Source organism: Ochotona princeps, chromosome 4 (assembly GCF_030435755.1).
Source record: "Ochotona princeps isolate mOchPri1 chromosome 4, mOchPri1.hap1, whole genome shotgun sequence".
In the NCBI taxonomy this organism is placed as follows: domain Eukaryota; kingdom Metazoa; phylum Chordata; class Mammalia; order Lagomorpha; family Ochotonidae; genus Ochotona; species Ochotona princeps.
In genome coordinates, this window is record NC_080835.1 from 13,287,558 (window position 1) to 13,313,668 (window position 26,111).

The following is a 26,111-nucleotide window of genomic DNA, read 5'->3' on the forward strand; positions in this document are numbered from 1 at the left end:
ATATACACTCTGTGTTTTATTTTTAGATTTGATCCAATCTTAGGATCTAAGTGCACTTCATCCTATTCTAACTCAGACAGTAAGGTAAGAAATTCAATGGACTTTGTAGAAACCTAGAGTGAACCTTTACACAATGCAATGTGGAAATGATTGGATTGATATCAATAGTTACATTAGATACATTAAGTTGGAAATTATATATTTCAGATACATTAAGTTGACAAAGATTTTAAAGCACAATCGTAAGTACAGCCAACAAATGACTAAAAGATTGTCTTCAATTTATTGCAGCAAATGATATATCCGTTTGGATCCAACATGTTCATTTTCAATCGCTTTACCGACAAGAGATTCAAATGTCCTCATCAAACAAAATATGAGTAAATAATTTCAAGGGCTCTGTATCCAATGGGCAATGCCTTCGGGAACTGATAAATTATAACTAACATGGCATCAAATTTGGATTCCTTAAGGATTAACTGTAATAACATGACTGAAGTCTCTGTGTTTATATTAAAGGGCTTCACAGATGATTTTGATCTAGAGTGCCTTTTATTTTTTATATTTCTAGGAATCTATCTTTTTACTCTGCTGGGAAATTTAGGACTGGTTTTGTTGGTCATTGGAGATTCTCGGCTTCACACTCCCATGTACTATTTCCTGAGTGTTTTATCATTCTTGGATGCCTGCTACTCTACAGTTGTCACTCCCAAAATGCTGGTCAATTTTTTGGCAGAAAATAAATCCATTTCTTTCACTGCTTGTGTAACACAGATGCTTCTCTTTGTTACATTTGGGACCACAGAATGCTTTCTGTTGGCTGCGATGGCTTATGATCGTTACGTTGCCATCTACGATCCACTGCTGTATTCAGTGAGCATGTCACCCAAGGTCTATGTCTCACTCATCATCGTATCCTACATTGCTGGTGTTTTGCATGCTACTGTCCACACTGTGGCCACATTTAACCTGCCATTTTGTGGATCCAATGAATTACATCATGTATTCTGTGACATCCCACCACTGCTTGCCATTTCATGTTCTGATACTCACATAAACCAGCTTCTACTATTTTATTTGGTAGGCTCTATCGAGGTAGTTACTATATTAATCGTTCTAATCTCCTACGGTTTCATTCTGTTGGCCATTCTGAGGATGAATTCTGCTGAAGGGAGACAGAAAGTCTTCTCTACGTGTGGTGCTCACCTAACTGGGGTATCCATTTATCATGGGACAATCCTTTTCATGTATGTGAGACCAAATTCCAGCTACACCTTGGATCATGACATGATAGTATCAATATTTTACACCATTGTGATTCCTATGCTGAACCCCATTATCTATAGTTTGAGAAACAAAGATGTAAAAGTGGCAATGAAAAAACTGCTCAAGAGACATTGATTCTTATGTAAGTTCCATTTGCAGGACAGTCTTCTGTTCTACTTTAGTGTTACCAGTTAAGCAAGTGGAATCTATGCTCATCTATTTGAGCAGGAATATATTTGTTAAAATGTCTAAACTACAAAGGAATCTAACATTTAGGCAAACAAAGGGAACAACTTTGTGAATACTAGCTCATATTATAAAGATCAAATACTTACTTTTTAAATATTTTACCATACCTATATTTATAGTGAACTTCACAATACAAATTTAGGAACATAGTTCAATTTGTACTTTCTGTATTCGTTACCATATATCAGAGAAGCAATTTTACTAAAAGGATTTTGTGGCTTTAAAATTCACATTCAATGAATCAACAAATTCATTTGAAAGAAAATGTTCAGTGGTGAATAGTATACATGCTGGTGTGTACAGTAACTGCATCCATCTTCTGTCACCACTCCAAAGTCACAACTAGGTCCTTTATTCTCAATCCCTCTCTTCTTTATAGAAAGGGTAAGTGAAATGATATCACACTTAGTGTGACCTGCTTCCTCTTACTTAGGATAATGTCCCTAAAATTCACATGAATGTGGTTTTGGATCTGTACTTAAACAGCTCTTGCCTGGTGTACTCCTCAAGTTCCTATAATAGACAAGGTTGGCCCAAAGCTGGGAACTCAAGCCATTCCTAACATTTGAGTGTCAAGGACTCAATCAAGATAATCAGCCTCCTGCCACGTAGTTTCTGTATTAGCTACAGACTGAAAACACGAGCTGGATCTAAGACTAACACAGACACTGCAATAGAGGAAGCCATCATCTTGATTAAAATCTTTATTCCTAGGCCAAATGTTGACACTTTCACAACTTTCATTAAGGAAAATGTCCAATAGATGCACTTACTTCAATTTATTTATCATTTTTTAATGGATACTCAAGTATATTCTGTCTTTGCTGTTGTAAATAATATGGCAGGTACATATACATGCTGCATGGTCTGTTTTAGTATCAATAATTGCATATACATAAATGGAATTAAAGAAGATTATGTAAATTATATGCCAATGTGTTTGAAGAATCTCAAAGCTGTTTCTCATAGTCACTAATTCATTGTATGTTTTTACATTCCATCCAGCAGTTTAAAAGAATATAGATTGCTTAAATTCTTGCCTAATTTTTAAATCTTAGTAAATGGAAAATGATTTTCCACTTTATTATTATTTGAATTTCCCTAATTATTAATCATGCTGTGTAAATTTTCCTGGCCTCTGTTCATTTGTATATATTTGGATAAATATATTTTGTCTACTTTTTAAAATTTTATTTATTTTTATTGGGAGGCAGATTTGTAAAGGATGAGGGACAGAGATACCTTCCATGCACAGGCTCAATCCCCAATTTGCTGCAAATTGAGCTGTAACTGAGCGGAACTGAAGCCAACAGCAAGAAATTCCTCCCAGTTCACCATGTGGTTGTGGGTGTCAAGGGCTTTAGCAATCCTCCACTGCTTACCCAGGTCCTAAAAAAACACATGAATTGGAAATGGAATGGCCAAGACTAGACCCACCATGCAAATGCAATGTTGGTGCTAGCAGGTGAAGCATTAGCCTGTTGAGGCACCACTCTGATCACACATCTTTGTCTATTCAATGCATTATTTGCTCTTACGTTGTTGAGTCATGTAACTTACATTTAATTATGTGTAATCAATCTTTATGTAATGCAATAGTCATAAATAAAGTGTTTTATCATTCTGTAGGTATTCCTTTCACTTTTCTGATGATGTCCTTTCAGACAGTTTAGTTAATTTTTCTTCACTATGTAGCAGAATATCTGTTACTGATAATATCCATAAAGAACTGAAGTCTATTTGGTTTACAGTCCTTGAGAATGGCAAATCAAAGATCAAGAAACCACATATGGTGAGAAGCTTTTTCATATATAATTACATATGGCCCTACAACTAGGGAATGCTAGATACAGATCTCTGCATACATAGGCATGACTTCATCATACTGGTCTAATTCTCAGGACTTTATCTAACTGAAGTAACTCCAAGGACCCCAGGACGACATCCAAATGTATCAATATATGATGTGGCTGATTAGGTTTATAACTTATGTTTCTTGAGAAATACAGGGAGAGAGAGAGAGAGAGAGAGAGAGAGAGAGAGAGAGACTTCCATCCACTCATTTACTTCCTAAATGGCCTCAGTGCCTAAGGTGGGTCAAACAGAAGCTAACCATCAGGAGCTTCTTCTTGGCCCACACCATGAGTGCAGGACCCCAAGAAATTGGATTGTCCTTTGCTGTTTCTCCAAGCACTAGCAGGGAGCTGGATCAGAAGTGGAGCAGCTAGAGCTTGAACCAGTGCTCACATGGGATGCCAGCCTTGAGGCAACGGTTTAACACACTCTGCCACAGGGTCACCCCAATGATAGAGTTGAATTTAGTTTGGATGATCAGCTGTTAGAGAATATTTTCCCATATTGGACAGCACTGACGTGTCCTTCTTTTATCAGATATATTATTGTATATTATTTTTAAAAGATATCTGGAAAGACCATAAAGGGAATGAAAATATTTCCACATTTACTGGTCTATGTAGGTTGGATAACATGTAAGTTATGTTTTGTTGTCTTTTTCAAGCAGTCTAGAATCTCTTGTAAAAAAAAAAAAAGTGAAAAAACTGCCAAGAAGTGTATATATCTTAGAGTCAACAACAACAAAAAAAGTCAACAAACAGAACAGGGGAAAAGATATGTGAGCTATTCATCTGAAAAATAATTAATAGCAAAATATGCAAGGAACTCAAAAATTCATTGACAAAACAAACAATCCAGTTTATATACTGGGCAATATATAGGAATAAATGTTTCAAAGGACGTAATACAAGTGTCCTTTAGACACATGAAAAATGCTCAGGATAACTATCCATAAGCAAAATATAACTCGAAAGTCTTATGAAGTCTTGTATTGGGAAATAAGGATCCTGCTGTTCCAGCATCCCATAGGGCGCTGGATGGGGTCCTGGGTGCTCTACTTCCAATCCAGCTATCTGCTGGCGATGTGGGAAGGCAGCAAAGGATGAAATAATCGGGGCCTGTGCCTATGAGGGAAATCTGGAAGATGTTCTTGGCTCCTGACTCCTACATTCAGATCATCTCAGCTTTGGCTATTATGGCCACGTGGAGTGTAAAAAAGGGAAGGGGAAATTCTCTCTCTGTCTCTTTCTCTATCCTTTTCTCTCTCCCTCTCTCTCCCCTTTCTCTCTCTCTCTCTCTCTCTCTCCTTTCTGTCTGTCTCTCTCTCAGTCTTTCTCTAGCTCTTACTCTCAAACCATAGGTAAAGTCCTAAAATTTGCCACAAAAGAGATGTAACTGAACATTTTTATGCTATGTGCAATAAACCAAGCACAGTGTAAATTGTTTCTTGTAATTTATAGAAGTTAATGTATGGAAAGAGTATAAAATTTCAAAGATGATATATAACATGATATTTAGCTGTAAATTTTATTTCATGAATTATATCCCATAAATTGCAACAGACCTTTCTTTTCCCTGTTAAAAAAGGAAAAAAATGGAGAAAGGAGAACAGTGAAGACACTTGGAGTCTAATAATAGTTTCATCTTTATTTTAGTATTGGGTATGAATGTACTAACGAACACAAATTTTGCCTCTCTGTGCATCTGTAAATGTCATTTGTTATGCAATATATTTTAAAAAATGCAATGTGTAGATGTGTTCCAAGATGAAAAAGACCAAAAGCATTACAAGTTTGAAAACCCTCTATATATTTGACAATACAGACAGAGAAGTTAAGAAAATAGGATTCTTCTCTTTTTATTTATACTTTAAATAGGCAATGTGATTGAAAGTGATTATTTTGAGTATGCCTTGCAGTTTTAATCATTTACACCTTCTCTGAAACCTGAGCTAAGAGCATGTGAAAAAAATCTAAGTTATTCTAAGGAATCATGGCATGCATTAATTTCTGCAAAACGTTAATTTGAGAGAGTGCTCAGTTATTGATCTCATTGGAGGCCATCAAATGGGTCAACAACGTTCATGTGATGGAAACACAGGGTGTATTCCTCTGTTTGTAGGACGTGCATATGGATGATAAAAAAATTAAAGCAAAGAAATGATGAGAAAGGATAAAAGTGAAATTCACAAATCCATATCAATTGCTAAGTCTATTAAATAAAATTGGTAGAAATATTTTAACTCTTTCCTGAATATATTGCCAAAAAGTTAAGTGATAGTTTGCAATTCAGGTACATACTCCATAACAAGAAAGCTCAAGGGCAAGGGTAAATGAAAAGAAGGCACTGTACAAACAACGTCACTTTACAAAATGAAATAGAGTGATTGCCAAAAGAAAGTAACTGTTCACCAGAGAAGAGGCGCTCTTGGGTGGATAATACTATTGCTGTTTCAGAGTAGCTTACATAGGAAATAAAACAATAAGATTTTAGAATCTGTGTGACTCTCCAAGACAAAAGAAACAGAGAAACTGAGAGGAACATGGCATGAAAATACAAAAACTGGAACAAATCAGCTACAAATCACGGAATGTCAAGAGCTGCCAAAAACCCAAAGACGAGGTCAAGCCTTAACAGTACTGTGATATTAGCTGGTGGCTTACAATTATGAGAGACCAATTTCTGCTGTTTTAAACTACAAATTCAGTGAAAGTTGTTAGTGTAGACCCTGGAAAATAACACCATGTATAGAGCTTTACCATTAAAATTTTTATTAGAATCGCTTGGAATGGCTTCTCCATCTTTCAAGGACTATGTTAGTAATATTATGCATATATCGCATACATTTTAAATGTTTAATCTTTATGTATTTGACAATTGTGAAATATATATTAAATGTATCTTTATATACTAGTAATATATAACATAAATTTTAAGTATAATTATGTATAATTAAATCATATATTAATTTAATCCATATCTACATACATAATTAAATATCTAAATTATGTTTTATGTATAATATATTTAAAATGTTTATGTATTATATATCAAATAAATTATATAGCATATCTACTATTTTATTTAATATTCATGTATATGTTATATCTGCCTATATTGTTTTATATATTTGGGAAAAATTGATACTTCATTAGTTTGTCTGAAAAGAAAAATACCTGTTCTCTCACTTTCAGGCTGAATCACTGAATCTCTTTTGTGGCAATAATCCATGCCCAAGAATCTTCACAGACTCGTGTTTGTCTGAGGGAGGTTGTTATGAGTCTCTGTTCTTAAATACTGGCAGTCAAGGTTGTAGTCACCGGGAAGGCACTCCAGTTACTGCTGCAAGACTGTGGGCTACATCTACACCACTGCACACCACAGAGTCTCTAAGACAGGCTCCCTAACAAATCCACTCAACGCACTCTCGCTTCTTAACATGAGAAATTATATAAATGCATATATAAAACACACTATTTTTCAAAACAAGGAGAGAACTACAAAATTCCGTAAAACATTCCGTACATGCAGGTTGGTTGTGGATGGTGCATGCATTAAGGGTTCCAAGACTGTACATACTAAAAGAGAATATTCCTCAAAGCAGTTGGATTTCACAGGACTCCTACTTGTCAAATATTATGTATTGATAGATAGAATTTGGTACACAGAAAATAATAGGGACAGCACAAGAAATAATTCAATTTTTTAAGATTTACTTAATTTTTATTGGAAAGGCAGATATGTAGAGAAAATCAGATATATAGAGACAGATCTTTTGTCTGTTAACTGACCAAGAGGCCACAACGGCCGGAGCTGACTCAGGACTGAAGCCAGGAGCCAGGAACTTCTACTGGGTCTTCTCCACATGTCAGGGTCCTAGGGCTTTGAGCCATCTTCACTACTTTCCCAGGGCACAAGCAGGGAGCTAGATGGAAAGTGGAGAGCCAGGACAGGAAGCAGAACCCATGTGGGATTGCAGTGCATGGAAATTGAAGATTTAGCCACTGAGCCATTGCACCTGGCCTCAAAGGATTCATTTTTATTGTGAAAATAGAGCACTGAAAAGCAAAGAAAAAGTCGGCTTGCTTCTGAACGCCTCATTTCATATTTAGCCTCAAACAGATAAATTGCACTACTAGCCAACTCATCCATATATCAAAGAAAAAATGATATAAAACAATCTCATGTAAGATCATTTTTTGAAGAAAAATGATTCAATCTGCATGTGAGTAAATCTGGAGATGGATAATTGTGTGATGATAAGAATGTGCGTAGTTTAAAAAGTAACTGCATAATTATTCTTAGTGATGATGAGCAACATGGATTGAGTTAGTGAATTGGTCTCCTGCATTTAACAAATAAAATGTATTCAAAGAACAAACATACAGAAATCCTGAAATATAATTCGTCTTTGACAGTTGAAAATGATAAAATACTTGAATATATATGAACATTACAGATGACATAGGCATTAAATATATCTGTTTAATGAAACTAACTGTGCAAGTACATATTGGTTAATGTTAGTTGAAAATGATGTTATAAAGAAATCTAAGGAATAAAAACACCAATGTAATGTTTTGGAAATACAATCAATTTAAAGAAAACGTCATGATGAATGTGCATGATGAGAATCCCCTCAACCCAGGAATGGTTTCTGGGTGACTCAGTTAAACCATAGTATCAGAATGAGCATGACCAAGGGGAGGTTGCAGGACACTCAAGGAAGGGGTCGTCAAAATGCATCCTCATGGCAATCCATCACATATTCCAAATATTTAATAGTTCAGCAACCCACCATCTTGTATAAAACCTTGATTATTTTTTTTACAAGAAACTATATGATAAGATTTTGAAACATAATGCCAGATAGCAGTATTGGATTTTGAAAGATGAAATAAAGAGGAAAGCAGGTGCCAGGTTCACAGGAAAGCCATGATGCCACAGCTGCATTACAGGGGTGACACATAGTGTACTTGCAAAATGTCTTATGGGAAAATGAAAAAGTAATGTGCCATGAAAATTTCAAGAAAACTATCATAATAAAGATTAAATAATGAAAACTTAATTCTCTTAGATTTCCTTGGGCCTTTCCTCCCCAGAATCTCCTCCTGTCACTTTGGCAGGAGACCCACACTCTCTCTTATAAACCTTGGTTTGCATACTGAAAGAAAGAAAATGAAAAAAAAAGAAAAGAGAAAGAGTGAACACCAATGGTCACTGTGGCAGCACGTGCTGACGTCCAGCCCTCTACACTGCTGGCAGCTAAACAGCAAGTGCTTTCCTGGAGGACGACCTAGCTGAAGCACCTCCACAGCTCTCACATGGAGCAGAGGGCGGCCATTGTGAGGACCCTGTGCAACATCTACTTTCTTCACTGTAGGATTTCAGAGCTTTCCTTCATGTCAAAATACTGTTATTGATCATATAAGTATATTAAAATATTATACTAATATAAAAGTTCAAAATGAAAACATGAAATAAATAATTTTGAAAAGTGTGATACAAAAGAAAGTACATGACTGACATTCCACAGGTGGATGTGGGAAATCTAAGTATGTCTTTTATCAAAGATGCAGAATAAGAAGACCCACGTTGCTTTATTCACATGTAACAGAGAACGGGCAGCTTCAGAGTGTTGGTTTCCATTGAAAACAAGTCTAGCATCACATGTGAAATATTTCGACATTTCTAAGTAGATTTTAAGTAGTTATTTTAACATGCTTATGATTCAGCACATGGTATTCATTAAATTTTATTTATGCACAATTGATGTTAGTGCTTAAAAGGCTGAATATGAAGTAAGGATTTTTTACTTTATTTAAATACTTATGGTTGTGAAAACATGGGGCAAAAGTAGACTCATGAATTTTGTTATTTTCATGACCATAAAATCAGCTACTATGAACATGACGTCTTTAAGATCTTTCTCATATTCCTGGTCTCCAAGCTTTTCTTTAAGATTTTTTTGTTTCTGGTTGACGTTCCTGGCACTGACGGGTATTGTCGTTAGCCGTCTCATCACAAGAATACAACAGGCTCCAGATCTTCTCTATTTATGGTACTGAGTTTACTGATTCTTTTTTTTTTAATATGTGTCTCGTTTATCTTGGCATATCTCTAAAAGTTGGACTTTGAAGACAAATGTTTCTTATTATTATTTCTTACTATCATTCTTTTTTATTATATTTTTTTATTAATTATTTTGCATTATGTGACAGTTTCATAGGCTCTGGGAATCTCCCCACCCCTCCCACTCTCCTCCCCCCTGGTGGATTCCTCCACCTTGATGCAGTATTACAGTTCAAATTCAATCAAGATTCTTTCCTTGCAAACATATACCAAGCATAGAGTCCAGCTACTTACTGTCCAGATGGGTTGAACAGTTCTTACTATCATTCTTATAATTTCTTATTATTACTCTTATTATTCCATGGCTTGGGAGTTTATTTTTCCTTAGTATTACAAGTACTAGTGTGATTTTTCCATGGTCTTTTTCTTGGTCTCACTCACTCAGTAACTTCTTTGTGGTATAATCTGTGGGCTCTTTTTTCCTTTTTTTTTAGTGATTTGTTTTTATTATTTTTTTTTAACATTTTACTTTAGCTGGGAACAAGCGTTTTGTTTTGTTTTGTTTTTAATTTTTCTGAAACGTTTCTCAGTTGTTTCAAACATCCACACATTTTATATATTCTAAACAGTCTCAGGTCACAAAATCCATGTCATATGCGCTACACAAAAATTTTTCAATTATGTGCAGTTATTTTTTGTGATTTTTAGAAAATGGAATCAAAATATCTTCATATCATTATTAGTATTATCCCAAACTTAATGTTAAGGATTTGCAATTATTCTCTATTCCCTGTATCTTGGATGTACACCTGTTGTGGCTTAAGGATGCTTACACGCTCACCATCTCTGTGTGTGATCACATTTGCTTTGCCTAAGAGATCTCTGTTCTCACTGCTCTCACAATTTCCATGAACTCTGGTATATGAATTTTGGTAATCTGGGATTAATTTTCCTAACTGCTCTTTGCTATCACAGCACTAGATATGAGTCTTCGGGTCCTAACCAAAACCAGTAACAATTGATTTTTACTAATAACGTAAAATCACATTCTATGCATTCTATGACATTAGCACGTTAGGTCAAGGTGACATTTATAAGCAATGCATGTGTTTGTAGAACTGTCATGAATGAATTGAAACTGGAGAGGCTGACTTCTGATACCGGTCCTGGGATCTCACATTCTCATTTATTCTTAGTAAAGTTTATTAAAGTAGTTTGTCTCAAGTGTTACACAAATGAACCCAACAATATTATGGAGCACAGAATTACTCACAAAACAAAACGTGTGAGGGCTAAGACTGACAGGTGGCCTCTTGGGGCAGCATTCAACTTTGAGAACTGGATGTGCATCATTGTTGACAGATTTCAAACAGTGCCACCTGGCATTCTAGTTAAGTCTAGAAGCAAGATGTGCTATGCTCTCTGAGCATACACAGCCTCATGCAAAGGCTGAAGGTGGAATATTTTGGACACAGAGAAAGCTATCCTGGGAAAAGTAAATTGAACAATTCAGTGAGCACCAAAGAGATGACCCTAATTAGAAATTTGAATGTGTTGGTAGGAGAGGCCTCTGGGGTAAGGCTAACTACTTCTATTTAAGGAGCACTTCATGTTTAGGAAAAAAAGTCATCATTAATGTTATTTGAACATTCTTAATAATACAACTGGCTTCACTCATAAATATTTAAACATCTACATGTTTTAACCTACAGTGAGAAAAACAGCTGAACTGATAGAATCAAAATGGTAAATACGAATAATTTTACATGAATGTACAAATTTTAGTACATGACAGTTTAAAATTCAAAATTCCAACTTGATACAAAATAGGAAATGTCTTAAAAGTAATTTTATGTTGTTTTCTTATATATACTTACAGTAAAATATATTTGCATTACTTTAAAATAAAAATTTTGTGCTATGTGATGTAATTTCACATGTATTCTATAATATAATTAAAATTTGTTTTTCAGTCAATACATTAATACACTTTTCATATTTAATATTTCTGGTGGAAATATTAACAAAAATCTTTTTACTTACCATTTTTCAATGGGAAATAAAAGGCTATAATTATGAAATAATTATGCTATAATCTTAATAACTTGGTAAGTACTAATTTAAAATGCAAAAATTCTTTCTGTGTATTAATACAGCTAATATACATCCAAAATACATAGATGAACTTTATAGAGCTTTCAACATCTAATCTATTGGAATAATGTTATAAATTTCCTTAGCCATTTGAATGACTCCAAGGAATATGGGTTTGAATCTAACCAAATATTTACTTCTTTTCAATTATATGAAAAGAAAATTTTGCATATGATGCTAACATATGTGGTTTCAATTTAGCGTATTTCTGAATACCACTCACTTCCTTTCTAGCGAAATTTTACAAAAATCATATATATTGCATTTTATATTTTGAAAACATCTTGTCAATGATTTGAGTTTTTGCAATGAGGAATTATGTTTTGTTTTGCATTGGAAATGCTTTTAGTCAAATTATGTGCATAAAATGTGCCATCTGTAAAGTCCATATATTTATCTGGAAATTAGTCTCATATATTATCATTTTGTTTTTAAGATTCATCTATTTACTTGAAAGACAAAGTGATAGAGAATGAGAAACACAGTGAGAAAGATTTTGTATCTGTGTTTCACTTGACCAATGGCCACAATGGCTAGAGCTGCTCCAAAGCAAAGAGTCAGGAGCTTCCTCTGCATGTTCCACATGGATGGAGAGACCCAAGCCCTGGCTCCAGCTTTCACTGCTTTGTCATGTATGATAGTTAGCGTTAGCAGTGAGCTGGATTGGTCTGGCACTAGTGCAATGTGGAGGCTGGCTCACAGGCAGTGGATTTACTAGCTAAACCATAGCACCTGATCTTGCAGTCTGTTTTCTGCATTGTGTGCTGATCTCATTGAAATAGTGCCCCTTTGAGTGAATTTTGGATAGTATGTGAGATGCCCAAAACTCATATCAGTGTCCTGGGGTTTGTTTGCTTGCTCCAGGATCACAAACAACTTCTTGTAAATGCAGACTTTGTGAGGCAGCTCATGATTTTGGACATGGAGCACTTACATAGAGATCTGGATTGGTTTCCAGCTTTTGGGGGCAAGAATAATTTTACTGCTGAAATCGGGGAAGTGAACAAGCTGATGGAAACAGTCTCTCTTTCCTTTACTAAATGTACTTTTTAACATAATTAAAATGTATTTTAAAATGTAGAGTAGTGGCTCTTGTATTAGCTTCATTTCCATATCAATCACTGAGCCACCTTAAAAGATGTACAATGATTATCTAGCCTCTATGTTATTCTCAACAAAAAGAGTCAACTGTTCCTACCTCTAAGATTAGCCATTGTTAGAGAGAGAAGTCATTAAAAAGAGTATATCCAATGGCAGCTCCATTAGTGAACAGTGTCTTGTTCACAGAGAAATAATATAACAAAAATATGGCAAGGAATTCATGGGTATTTCATACTGAAAGTTTGGAAATTTTATAACGGTCTATTGATTTCACTATGTGCTCACACATTACATTCATTATATATGTAATTTAAAATAGAAGATATGTAGGAAAATATTCATGTTGAAAACTGCAAGTAAATTTAGAATAAACATTCAATTTATGATAACAAGAATAACAGTATTCATGTAGAAATTTATAAGCATCAGGAATTCTCAACTTATTTAATTCATTTTAAGATAATTAATTCACCTAATGACCACAAATACTGGTATCACTATCACGCTATGCTGTAGCTGAACAAACTGTAGTGTGGAAGCCAGAGCAGTTTGCATGAAGTGCTGCATGCAGTAGCAGTGGATCCCTGCCTCAGTTCCGGTCCAGCTCTGCAGGGCTGTGTCCCACAGTCAGTACAAACAGGGTCTGATGCACAAAGTCCAGATCATCAGATGGAGAAGCAAGTCAGTACTGGGACTAGCGAAGAACAGAGCTGAGATGCCTTGGATACAGCATGAGAGGGAGGCAGGATAGACCAAAGTAGTCGCTTTTAAAATATAAAATTTCAGATTTGTTCTCTGCATACAAAATTTTTAGAAAACCTAAAAACTAAAAGAATGATACAGCCCAATTAAAGCAATGCCAAGGAATGTAGGAGAGACCCAATCATCTGAGCACTGTACAGAGGGGCAATAAGCATTGAGTACAGGGGCAAAACACATGTTGGATCTGGATAATAACATGAAGAGCAGAGATTGTCCTAGGGCACAGAGCCAAAAAAATATAACCTGACAGCCCCGTACCTTTGCCCATCTCCCCAGTTACCTACACTGATTTTATACTCTCCTGTCTTAAGCTGTTTCCCCTAGGTCACTATTTTTTAATTCCAACTCCATGTCCCCATGTGACTACCTTTCCCAAATAAAACCCTTCCTATTTCTCAAGAAGTATCCTACCAAAATAGACTTCTTTTTGTTACATGCCATAACGCAGTCTGTCACTGATTAAAATCAATTAGAGGTGTGATCTGTACAGTCAAGACAGTAGTGATCAAATGAAGTGATGATGGGAGGAAAGAAGAGTTGAAACAGAATGAAACTGAAGGGAATCTGAGTCATGTGGAAATGTTCTGTATGGATCTTGAGTGCTGATTGTCACTGTGTCTGTGATGGGTCAAAGCTCAGCATCAGTTTGGCTTATCATGAATGTTGGCAGACAGCAGGACGGAGAGAAATTTCAGGGAGTGTGTGTAGTGGTACATCACTGGCTTCAAAGAAGGAACATGTGAAGCAGTTACGTGATAACATTCTGAGAATAGTGAAAACTGCAGCCATCATAAGGCTTGATGTGAGTGCTCAGATATGTCCAGAGAACAGCAGTCCGTGCTTGTTTTTCATGTTTCTACAGATGAAGCTCCAGCAAAAGTCACAGGAAGAAAATGTCACTGAGTGGGTGGAATTTGTTCTCTTGGGCTTCTGTGATGTTCCACATCTCCGATGGTTTCTTTTTGGTGTCTTCTTACTCATCTATATGGTTATCCTGTTGGGCAACGGAATCATAATACTGCTAACAAAAGTGGACTCTACTCTTCACATCCCCATGTACTTTTTCCTTGCCAATTTTTCCTCCTTAGAAATCTGTTACGTTTCAGTTATACTCCCCAGGATGCTCATGAATCTTGGAACCCAGCAAAGGGCAATCTCTTTATTTGCCTGTGCTTCCCAAATGTTCTGTTTCCTTACATTTGGGGCTACTGAGTGCTTCCTGCTGGCTGCAATGGCCTATGATCGTTATGTGGCCATTTGTAACCCTCTGCACTATCCTGTCATCATGAACCACAAAGTGTGCTCCCAGCTGGTGGCTGCTTGCTGGATCAGCGGGGTCCCTGTCCAGATGGGGCAGACACTCCAGATTTTCTCTCTGCCCTTTTGTGGTTCCAACCAAATCAACCACTTCTGCTGTGACATCCCCCCAGTCCTCAGGCTGGCTTGTGGGGAAATCTTTGTGAATGAGATGATGGTCTACTTAGCCGCAGTGGTGTTGGTCTCGGTTCCATTTGTGCTAATCCTCACTTCCTACATTAAAATCATCTCTACAGTTTGTAAGTTGCCATCAGCCACAAGTCGAGCCAAAGCTTTCTCCACCTGTTCATCTCATCTCACAGTGGTGATGTTATTCTTTGGATCAGCCATGGTTACTTATTTAAGACCCAACAGCACTCACTCAGCAGGAACTGACAAAGTGCTTGCTCTGTTCTATACAATTCTGACTCCCATGTTTAACCCCATGATATATACTCTAAGGAACAAGGATGTCACAACCGCTTTGGGGAGGTTACTAGGTAAGTAACTTACTGTACTAAACTTAGAGGCTATCTTCTTTCAGGAATTTTTTTAATTGCATCTGCAATACAATTTCTGGAGAACTCTGACTCCAGTCTGTCTCCACAGTAGTAATGACGTACAAAAAAACTGAATTGTAAGCTTTAGTGACGTCTATTGAAGTTACATGTGTGATGCTTATCAACAAATATCAAAATACTCCATTGATAATCCTGTGCAATACCCAATCTAACAATCATTGATAAGGCTAAGGCTAATATAACAGATTCAATGATTGTACATATTTCATTGTGAAATTCCCTAGAAATTACAGAATTCCATAGAAATCACAGAATTCATTTCACTGATTTATGACAACCAGTTTTAAAATATACCTATAAGCAACATTGTTCTAGCAATGGATATTCAGAGAAGTTACTTCTTAGAGAAATGATCATCATATTCTGGAATGTAGTTTTATAAATGTTGCTGACACCAATAGCATTGAGCATTGTTTAGGATTCGTTTGTAAGATTAAATATTTCATAACTTTCAGGCATGGCTTTACAACTTTTATTAGAATATGTACATATATAATAGACTTTGGAAAAAGAAAGACAGTCAGACATGCTTTTACTACCAGGAGCAAGTTGTTACTTTTCTAAAATGCATTTTCAGGAGATAATAATAGAGAAACAAAAATTTAAAAAAGAGGAACATGTTTTCAAGGAACTATGTATCTGTTGTACCAACATAGGTATTTTGTATATACCTTGTACATCATATATAGCCACACAAATTAAAATGTTACTGTAAGTGTATATTCTAGATAAGTGTTGAAATAGTATTCTGTTTTTTTTAAATTCAGTTCCTAAAAATTTTGTGCATTGAAATAAGTCTGTCATTGCTCTAATAAACAAAGCAAATAGCCATGTTTAATGTGGATGTTGAAATAAAAATGTTGATCATTAAAATAAATCTATTGTTTCTCTAATAAAGTAAACAAATGCAAGATATTTTCTTTCATATTGACACAAGTAAGCACATTAATTTTTAATACACCATAGTCACATAATAAATCATTTATATATAAAAGGAATGAATTTCTAAGAGATAAGGTTTATTCCCTGGATTGATATTTAAAAAGAAGTAATTTCCCAAGGTATAAACAAATGTCAAGGTTGTCTTGTGCAAAACTAGTGTTACAATATTTAGAGAAAAGAAGTTAATCCATTTTGGACATTCTGGCCCTGGTTAATTCTAAATTTGTGTTAACTATACTAATGTGCCAGGATAGTTGCCTGTTGTATTTCTTCTAAAGATATGTGTGAAACAGATGGCAACATTGTGGTAGAAACCAACATGCCAGCAAATGGGGTGTGAGGACTGACATGTCGTGGTACACAGGTAAGCCTAGCAGGGCAGCAGGCCAGCAGGCCACATAAGCAGGCTTGGGGAGCCTGATGTTCACTGGCATGGGGGTGGTGGATTAATCAAGGAAGGGAGTCTGGAGATCTGTAAGAGGGTCATCTGCTGAAGGAGAATGGTACGCAAGAGGAATGACTTCTGAGGCACTCACACCAACCAAGCTACTACACTTGCAGGTAAGAAAGGATCTGAGACCCAGTGATGTGGAGCAGGGAAACTAGAGGACTTTCCTGGGTGTGGTGACAAGCCAACCTAGGCATAACCACAGAACTCACCGACATGAATGTGAAATTTGGTTGTTATCAGGCCACACTGGTTCAGGCTACTCTACAGGTGTGCTCAAGATTTGGATGTTGTGCAGACCGGGTTACAAAATCCACCAGCACACACACAAAAGCTGAGACTGAGGGGAAGACTAAACTTATTAAGTGTTTAGCACCCACTAACATGCTTGAGATTGGGACTGGAAGAGGACCTGGTGGGGGCACTTGGGGAACTCTCTTACTGCACTGTAACTTGCATCAGTGAGAGAGTTGGAACTGGGTGTGGGTCCCACCAGAGAAGGATGCTCCATTGGTCTGCAGGTGTGTAGTCTAGCTTGGGGAGGTAGACCAGGACAGATCAGGCCAAACTATAGCACACTGGCATGCAGGAGGTAGGAAGGGGTACAGGTCATGTCAGGGTAGGCGATCACAACCACTAGTTTGTATAAGAATCATGAACAGGGGCAGGCTGAGCAGGGCTAGGCTGTAACCCCCACCAGTAAGAGTTGGAACTTGGGATGAGCCAGGCCTGGCATGGCTGCAGCATCCAATGGCAAGGGACAAGACAGAGGTTAAACCATGGATGACTGGGTTACAGCAACTACTGGCAAGGTCTGCATCTGGGAGCAGCATGGTAGTGGAGCTAAGGGGATCCTCTGCTGGGCTTTAGTTCCTTCTGTTGAGAACATGAGCTAGGATTCGGGCCAGATCAGGCTGGATATGGCTACAACATTCATCAGCATGTTTGCAGGCTATGTCTGGGGATGTGCCAAACTGGGCTAAGTTCCAGCATCCACTGGCATTCATGGAACTTGAGTGGGTGTGGGACAAGATGAGCGAAATTGTGGCATCCATTGATCCACATGAGAGCCGGGTCTGAGTGTGGACAAAGCAAGGGTAGGCTATAGCACCCACAAATGAGAGCCAGAAAGAATATGGGCATGTCTGGAAAAACCTCTGTACCTGCTTGTGAAGATGGGACTTGGAGGTGAACCAAATCAGGCTTAGCCAAACACCCACCAGTGTGTAAGATCCATGACTGGGAACTGGTCTGCTAGCAGAGCTTGGGGAACTTCCCTTTTAAGATTTTGCCCTTGCTGGTGAGCATGAGAACTGAGGCTGATGTAGTTCAGGCCAGGTTGGGCTAATGTGCCCATCCTTATACATGTGGGTGAGGTATTGGGGCAGGCCAAGCTAGGTCAATCTAAAAACATCTACCATCAGGCGTGAGAGGATGGGGTTCAGGCCAGGCCAGGTTGAGATGGAATATCCACCATTTCACATTAAGGTTGGGACTGTTGGGATGGCCAGGGTGATTGGCTACAGTACCCCTCAACATAAGCTGGGACTGGGGGTTGTCTGGGCAGAGCCAGTGAATGCCAAGATGAAATGGACCATGAAAAAGCAGCATGCAGGAACCACAAGCACAGGCAAGACCTCAGACCAGCAATGAAACTGGTAGGGTTGGGAGTCAAGGTTAATCAAACAGACAAGAAGAAGCTCAATGGAGAAATGATTTTCATATTCTTCACTTTCAGGATGATGTACTTTATCTGAGAATACAGAGACTTTTATACTCCAAAAGAACTCATATATCACACAAAGGTTTTCTTTAATTCTTATCTTGTGTGAAGCTAGCAATTCTTTAAATGATTATTCTTATGTTAGCAAAACTAAAAAGAAAAAAACAGAAAGAGAGAAGACATTAACACAGTGTCTTGATATGCTTTGGTCTGTTATTTACAACTCAAGGAAAACATAATAGTTGATAGTATTGAGGCCAGGGACACTCACTTCTGTTATTTTTAATAAGAGGGAAGCACTATGGAGAGATAGCACTGTGGAGTTTGGTCTGACACTTGGTGTTCCAAGGTTAGACATGAGTCAAAGTGTTCCTGGCTTATGACTAGCTCCCTGTGCACTGATGCACTCAGCTCCTTCATTTCCCCTTGTTTTTATATTTTGAAGCATGATTACATTGACTGCATTTTGATGATGAGTTATGGTTTGGATTTGCATGACCCACCTCCAAACAAGGCAAAGACAACATAAGGAAACAAGAACTAACTCTATTAAAGGGATCCAAGGCCGAAGCACCACTAGCAATGCTTTCCAGTAAATGAGCTCCTGAAATTTCTCTTAATTGTTTATCAAAAGTTTCAGAAATTGAAGCCTGTAAATATCCAATATCAGCAGTGACATTGCCATGACTTTTTAAAATGACACTTAACTGTATCACAAAGAAAAAGAATTTTATTCCAGGGGACAGGTGTTATACAAACTGAAGTAAAATTCCAATCGCACTTAAGGGATAATAGTTTTGTGATAGATTGCAACTGATCATCCAGTGACAGGTTCAAGAGCTGCAAGCTCAGCACACGAGAGTCATGAGTCACCCATAAATGTACTGAGTCCTTTGGCTCCTGTTGTACACAATGCACCCTTTGAACTTGTTGATGTAAGGCGAGTCCTGCTGCTGCTGCCATGGCAAGTGATTGCAATGATTCCCAGAATGGCGGTTATCAACACTCCAATTTTGTTCTTCTTTTCAGTTCTGTAATAAGGGTGTGCAACATTAGGGGGGAGGGAGATTCTTCCCAAGTCCTTACCAGTCAGACAGGAATCCACACACCTACATGACCTGTAAAAGTGTAGATGGACTCAAGAGGAAAACTGGCAGGAATAGAGTTATTAATGCAGGCAAACAAGGCACAACTAACACATGCAGAAATCCCATGGTTTTGTTCCATTTTATAGTTCCTTTAAGTAGTACAAAGGACAGTCTTGCACATACCTGAGTATGCACTGTGGAGTTTATTTTGAATGATGCTGAAAACTCACTAGCACTGTGTGACACATACCCAATCCATGTTTTCATAGAGCATAATGTGTTTACCCATTTCCATATGCGACTTTGATTGGGATATCCTGGAACATAAGAAGGGACAGCCATTACTCCTCCATGCCAGATAAAAGAATCTGATGAACTTATGTGGGTCTTTATTGTGTCAATCACTTTATACCACTGTAGTTGTTTTCCTGTCATTTTACTCCAGGCAGAGCCCATAGGGCTTTGATCTCTAACATTTCCATAGCAAATATCAATCATCTGCTGGATTTCTGGTCCTCTACATGAGACCCATGATGTCCAGCCCCAATATATGTTGAAATTCCCTCTGAGCCTAATTCATACTTTCCTGATAAGAAAATTCCTTCTTACTCAGGTATTAAGGCCCTCATTCATCAAAAGGACCTGGAAGCCATGTAGAATCATTAACATAATAACAATGTTTTCTCACAAATAAAATGGTTAATTGCATGATAATTAAGCACACAAAAATCCAGATTTTAAGCTACAACTTTTGAGACTTTAATATACTGTAAGACTAATGAACTAAGTAATTTCCTGAATTTTGACACTTTTATCTGGTATCGTAGGAATCAAGTGTCGGTGTAGGATTGTGGCTCCAGGAATCTGGATAATTGATTGTTATTTTATTTTGTTTGTCATGATAGTGATCAGGTCATGGAACTAATTATCACTAGGTTCAAAGTTACTGAAATACTGACAATACAATCTTTTCCTAAATGCCAAGATTATTGTAAGTTCCAAATAAAAATCCACTTAAGATTGAAAAATTATAAAATACTTAAAAATGAACTGTTTCTATTCTCAGGTACGGTGATGTCTGGAGTTACCACTTCATTTGACTTTATATTCAGATTCAGCCAGAGAATCATCACAGATCCAATTTGAAGAAATTGCAATTGTATAGCATCAGTTACCTGGGAATTGAAACCCATATCACCAATTAGAATTACTTTCCTGTAATCTATGCAAAGATTTTAGTGTTTGTTTTAAATGTCATATTTTTCTCCTTGCTCATTTCAGCTAACTTAATGGTACAGAGACAAATCTTCCATTATAGTCAAAGGAAGTAATAGCTTTTATGTCAGTAAACAGTGTCCCATCCACTTTTGCCAAGTTTTGTTGAGATCTTAGCATTTACTCCTACGTGTCCTTGTTCTTTCTAGACTGTTAATTCAAAAAGCTTCCTCAGAAATTAGCTTGTAATTTCAAATAATATATATATGTTTTCCATTGCCAAATCATGTAATGTAGCTTAATAATATTGAGACAGACATTATCTAAATAGCCATCTGATTTTATTGACAACACATTCTTAGTTTAGGATTCCCAGTAGTGATACATGTTTCTGGATGTGACGACCAAAAATGATACTCATGCATCTTGGCTTCCTTTAAGTTTGAATTGTACTTGTTCCTGAACATTGAATGTATTAATATCTGGACATCAAATACATGCTATTTAAATGTATTAAGCTAAATATCAAGGTAATGATTTAAATTAAATATCAAATTATTAAAAATAATGAGACATAAAATGTTTATAAAATCACATTTTGATTTATTCTCCAAGCGCATTGGAGTATGTGGGACATCGCATCAGTTCTTGCCTTCACAAGGGACATTTGAACATACCCTCCTTTAATAACACCCCTGCCTAGTATCTTCATTTAAATGCTGTTACATTTTTGTGTTCCAGTTAGGAATAAAGAGATCTCTTTATGTTTTGTGTTTTTGGTGTTGGTACTACAATATAGTGAATACTATGTTTCTATAAATCTTAAAGTTATGGAGTGAATATTTTGCAGCACTCAACTCTTTTTCAAATTAGATTTCACAGGATTTCCTTTGAAATTTGGACAGGCTAAATTCTCCATAACATTGAATCTGCAGTGTTTTGTCTATTTACTCATTTACGTCTCTCCAAAAAGTTTTGTTATTTAGCATGTAGAGTACACATTTTGTTGTACTCATTCTAATATCATTAATATCTCTTCTTTATTTTTCATTACAATATTTCTGAATTTTCATTTGCTTCTATATGTGTGTAAGTTCAGTGTATTCTTTAATGTTCACTTTATATCCCTGTCACTTCTGAAGTCATTTATTAATTCTACATATCTTGTTTTTAGCATATTACGTCTTGAAGTGGTCCTTTTATCTTTGGTACCACTGGATGTTACTTCTCATCCATTCTGTAACATTTTATTAATTGTGCTTTATTTATTTTATTTATTATTAAACTAGGTAGGAACTCTACTAACTTGATGAAAACACAGAGCTGAAGGTAAGTATTCTTGCTTTGCTGGTGTGGCAGGAATATTATATTTAGTATTTTAATATATTTTTGCTATAGTATTTTAATATTAAATACAAAGTTACCTGTAGATTCTGTGCATTTTGAATAGACTTCTAAGAGTCTCCTATGTTGCCCTGAGATACATCAAAGCGATGAAATATGAAGAAAGTGATGTACATGCAGTTTTAAAAATACATATATTTTATTTATTGCAAACACAGAGTTACAGAAGGAGAGACACAATGAGATAGAGTGAGATCTTCCATCAGCTGGTTTACTCCCCACATAGTTGCAGTGGCTAGAAGTAGGCTGATCTGAAGCTAGGAATGAGGAGTCAGGAGCTTCTTCCAAGTTTTCCACATGGGTGCAATGCAACTTGAGTCATCCTCCTTGCTTTTTCAGGCCCTAACGAAGAAACTGGATCAGAAGCAGAACAGCTGGAATGCAAAACCAGCACTCATATGGGATGCAGGTGCCTCAGGTGGAAGCCTGGTCTACTACCCCATGCACTGAAACTTAGCATGCATTTTTGTCACATGAAAATTAAGCACACACATTTTGAGAATTATTTTCCTCATCTTTGATATTGAAAGTAATGTTGGCAACAGATGTAGGTAGTTAGAAATTATCAGCAGATTCTGAGAGAATAACTACAAAGTAAGGAATTCTGGCAAAAACATGAATGAAGATGATTTCTTCCCAATATGAATTCAGAGGAGACACCAACACAGGTCAACATTTTAAATGCAGAATAAGAGAGCAGGTGTAAGCATACCTCATGCTAGACCACTGAAAATGTGGAATATAATGGTGTATTATTACTGCTGACTTTAGTAATTAATTCTGCACAAAGCAGATCAATAGAGATTTTGATACCTGGAGAGAAAGCATGTTTACAATAAATTCGAAAGCAGAGGTGTCTGTGTAACTAGACAGCAGTCAGAAGCTGGAATCTTAAAAAAAAAAAAATAAAGAATGTCTGAATTTATCTAAGTGGCAAAAAATCCAGATGGCCTTAATTAAATATCAAAAGAATGAGGGGAGGGGCATGTTGAAAGAGTTAGACGACCAGATTTTCTTCTTGTTTCATCACAAATTAAGAGAAATTTGCGTTTTAGTATGAACAAAACACATTTTTTTTTGTAACAGTGGCAACCGGCTAATAGGCATATTGATGCTTTTTCCAAAGAAGCTTTGTGAGTGACGTCTCTTTAGAAAATCCTATAGAGTCAATACTGACAGCTTTGCTCCAGTGCGCCCCAGCGCCTTGCAATATTCACAGTCACTCTCACACAGACTTAGAGAGTCGGAAGAATTACTACTACACACCATATGGATAAGCTGGGGTTAGAACCCCAGGGCTCTGGGAAAGGACTAGATAACACCAGCACCCAAACAGGGACCGTGTTCCTGATGTTTTCAGAGTCAGTTTGCTATAAATACCACAGTGAGGAGTAAAGCCTTTTGCACACTGACAATGCTTGTTAGATATCAGTGAAGGGTAGTGACATATCAAAAGGACAAGGTAGCAGCTAGTTTAGAGACGGCACACCTCGTACATTCTAGTCAGGAAACACGAAGGCATTCACAGAGGACTAAATTATGCACTGAAAATGTGGAAAGTTTCTCTGTACTATCAACAGTGATATCGGCCCCTAGTATTTAAAAAGCAAAAAGGATCCTCGCAAAGTAACGGGAAGATGAAGATCCCAGTAGGAGAATACAGTGGGATAAAGTACTTGGAGTATGCTGGCGGTGTTTTTTGTCTTGGCATTAAATTAGCATAAGCCTTTTTGGCATGTTGAGTATTTTATCATATCATGTCAACTGTGACACGATGAAGGAAGCCATTTGAATGATAAAGAACAGATGTACCCCTGGTCCTTCATGGCGGAAGTGCCTAGTTTGACATGCTATACATAGCAGGTGCTCAGAACACGCTGGTAGCTAAGAGACTGTGTTACTCCAGAACCCTGCTATTTACATGCACGCAACACTTACTGAGTAGACCCAACGGATGTGCAAGAGCATGATTTAAAAAGTTAATAACAAATATCTGTGAATATGATTTAAAATAGTTCATGCAGCTGTTGTACTTTCCAAAAGAAAACTTGGAAACATTTGGTGAGTGTTGATTAATGGTCTGACATTAAAAACTGGCCAAAAAGTGCCCAGAAAACGTTTGGCCCTTCAGCACCCAAAGCTCTCAAAATATAATGTTAAAACATTTCTGCTAGAAGGATTTCAGTAATCTGAAAAATTTCATACTTGAGTGGCTTAAATCTTCTCTCCTAAATTGTAAGTAAGTACAAGGAGTTTGTTCACTCAGGAATTGCATAAGTTTCTATCTTTCCTCAAAACATTGAATGATAGAGAGGTAGCATAACTTACTAACTTAACTTAAAAAAAAAAAAACAAGGTCATTTTCAATATAATCTTCTTTGAACTATTATAAAACTTTCAGATTATAAAACTTTCAGATCTTTACAGCGCTGGTTCTCTTCTACCTGGTTTCAGACTTGCCATCATCCTCATCCAGTTTTGCTCTGCGAGGATGCTGCAGAGTCCACGAGCTCTTTGGCCCCGTGGCATCTACTGCAACATCAATGATGGAATCTGGAGTTATCCATCTCAGGAGAATGAGGAAGAGAAGGCTGAACACAGCCAATAAGGCCAAAATGTAGCCTGTTACTGGGGTGCAGCAAGAGATGAGCCTGTCCAGCCGTTTGATGATGGGCAACACAGCTTCCCCAGCCACCTGGTCATAAACCCTTTCAGTTCTCTCTGCAACATCCCTCCAGGCGTAGAACGTCTTTACTAGGTTGTGGATCTCTTCTGGAGCTCGCAGTAACCCTGACTTGAATTGGAGAATAGCTTTTTCTAATCCATCATACAAAGATTTTACTGAAGGCTCACATAAAATAATGAGATCTTCAGGAAGGACCTCAGGGATTCCACCAACCCTGGTACTCACAACCTGTAAACCGCAACTGGCTGCTTCCACAATCGCCATGCAGAATGCTTCCGTGAGAGAGGTATTCAGAAAAATATGTCCTTGCACTAAGACGTTTCTAACGTCCTTGTGATCTAAAGCTCCCAAAAGATGCACCCTGTTATGTAGCTGGTATCTTTCCCGTACTTCCTCCAAAATAATTCTCTTTGGCCCCTCTCCTCCGATCATGAAATGCAAATCAGGATATTTCTGAGTTAAGGTATTATGCCACTAAGCAAACCCGTCCCTCTCCCTCGACAGGCCATGCTCAGATGGAGTAGGCATCAGTTCTGAGAGCACCCTGTAGGATATACGTCCTCTATCACCGCCAAGTCCCATGGCTGCCGGTGTCCGACCTCCCGCGGCTGCCGCTGGAGTCCCACCCCCAAATACATCTTGACAATAGAATGTTGGACTTTCTATCATTGTCTATACCTATAAAATCAGCAAACACTTAAATAGAATGATGGACTGTGACTGTTTTTCAAAGACTGTAACACTGTAATAATATAGTGGAAATCAGTGGAGGGAGAGGGGAGGATGGGACGGGGAGACTCCCTGAGCCTATGGAACTATACCATAATTTTTTTCTAAATGAAAAAAAAAAAGAAATGACTAAGAAGATGCCACTTATGGACAATGTGTGAACATAGGCTCAGATGCTCCTTGAGGTACTTTGTTCCCTAACAGTGTCCTCCTCTGAGGCCTTGCTCAGCTCCCACTCAGCTGCCCATCAACGCACAGAGAGGCAACAGGTGACGGTGTAAGTAACGTGGAGTTCATTCACCCAAGTGTTAGACTCACACCGAGTTCTGGGTTCCTAGCTTCTGCTGGCCCATTCCCGGCTGTAACAGGGCAATGGAGATGTAAGTCAGCAGATGGAAGCTAAAGAGTGTGCAAAGTGTAGGGAAACTATATAATCATCAATTCAGTGAAATATGGGCCAAGACTAAACTACCTGAACTTTGATAAAAGGAAAATCATAATATACTGTATAGACAAAATTAAATGGTCAATATTAAAAAGA

General features: G+C 37.2%; 3 protein-coding genes across 3 annotated transcripts; 2 read left to right on the top strand and 1 right to left on the bottom strand.

Moving 5' to 3' along the window:
• The first annotated feature begins 447 nt into the window (after positions 1-447).
• LOC101516017 (olfactory receptor 5T9-like) lies at positions 448-1,401 on the top strand. The gene has a single exon (XM_012927109.2). The coding sequence runs from the start codon at positions 448-450 to the stop codon at positions 1,399-1,401; it is 954 nt and encodes a 317-aa protein (XP_012782563.2).
• Positions 1,402-14,320: 12,919 nt separating this feature from the next.
• LOC101516261 (olfactory receptor 10AG1-like) lies at positions 14,321-15,262 on the top strand. Its single transcript, XM_012927103.2, has one exon. It carries the CDS (start codon positions 14,321-14,323, stop codon positions 15,260-15,262), a length of 942 nt encoding a protein of 313 aa, XP_012782557.1.
• A 9,305-nt stretch (positions 15,263-24,567) lies between these two features.
• Positions 24,568-25,327, bottom strand: LOC101516504 (phosphatidylinositol N-acetylglucosaminyltransferase subunit A-like). Its single transcript, XM_058662444.1, has one exon. The coding sequence runs from the start codon at positions 25,271-25,273 to the stop codon at positions 24,596-24,598; it is 678 nt and encodes a 225-aa protein (XP_058518427.1). The 5' UTR covers positions 25,274-25,327; the 3' UTR covers positions 24,568-24,595.
• Between the last annotated feature and the right edge of the window lie 784 nt (positions 25,328-26,111).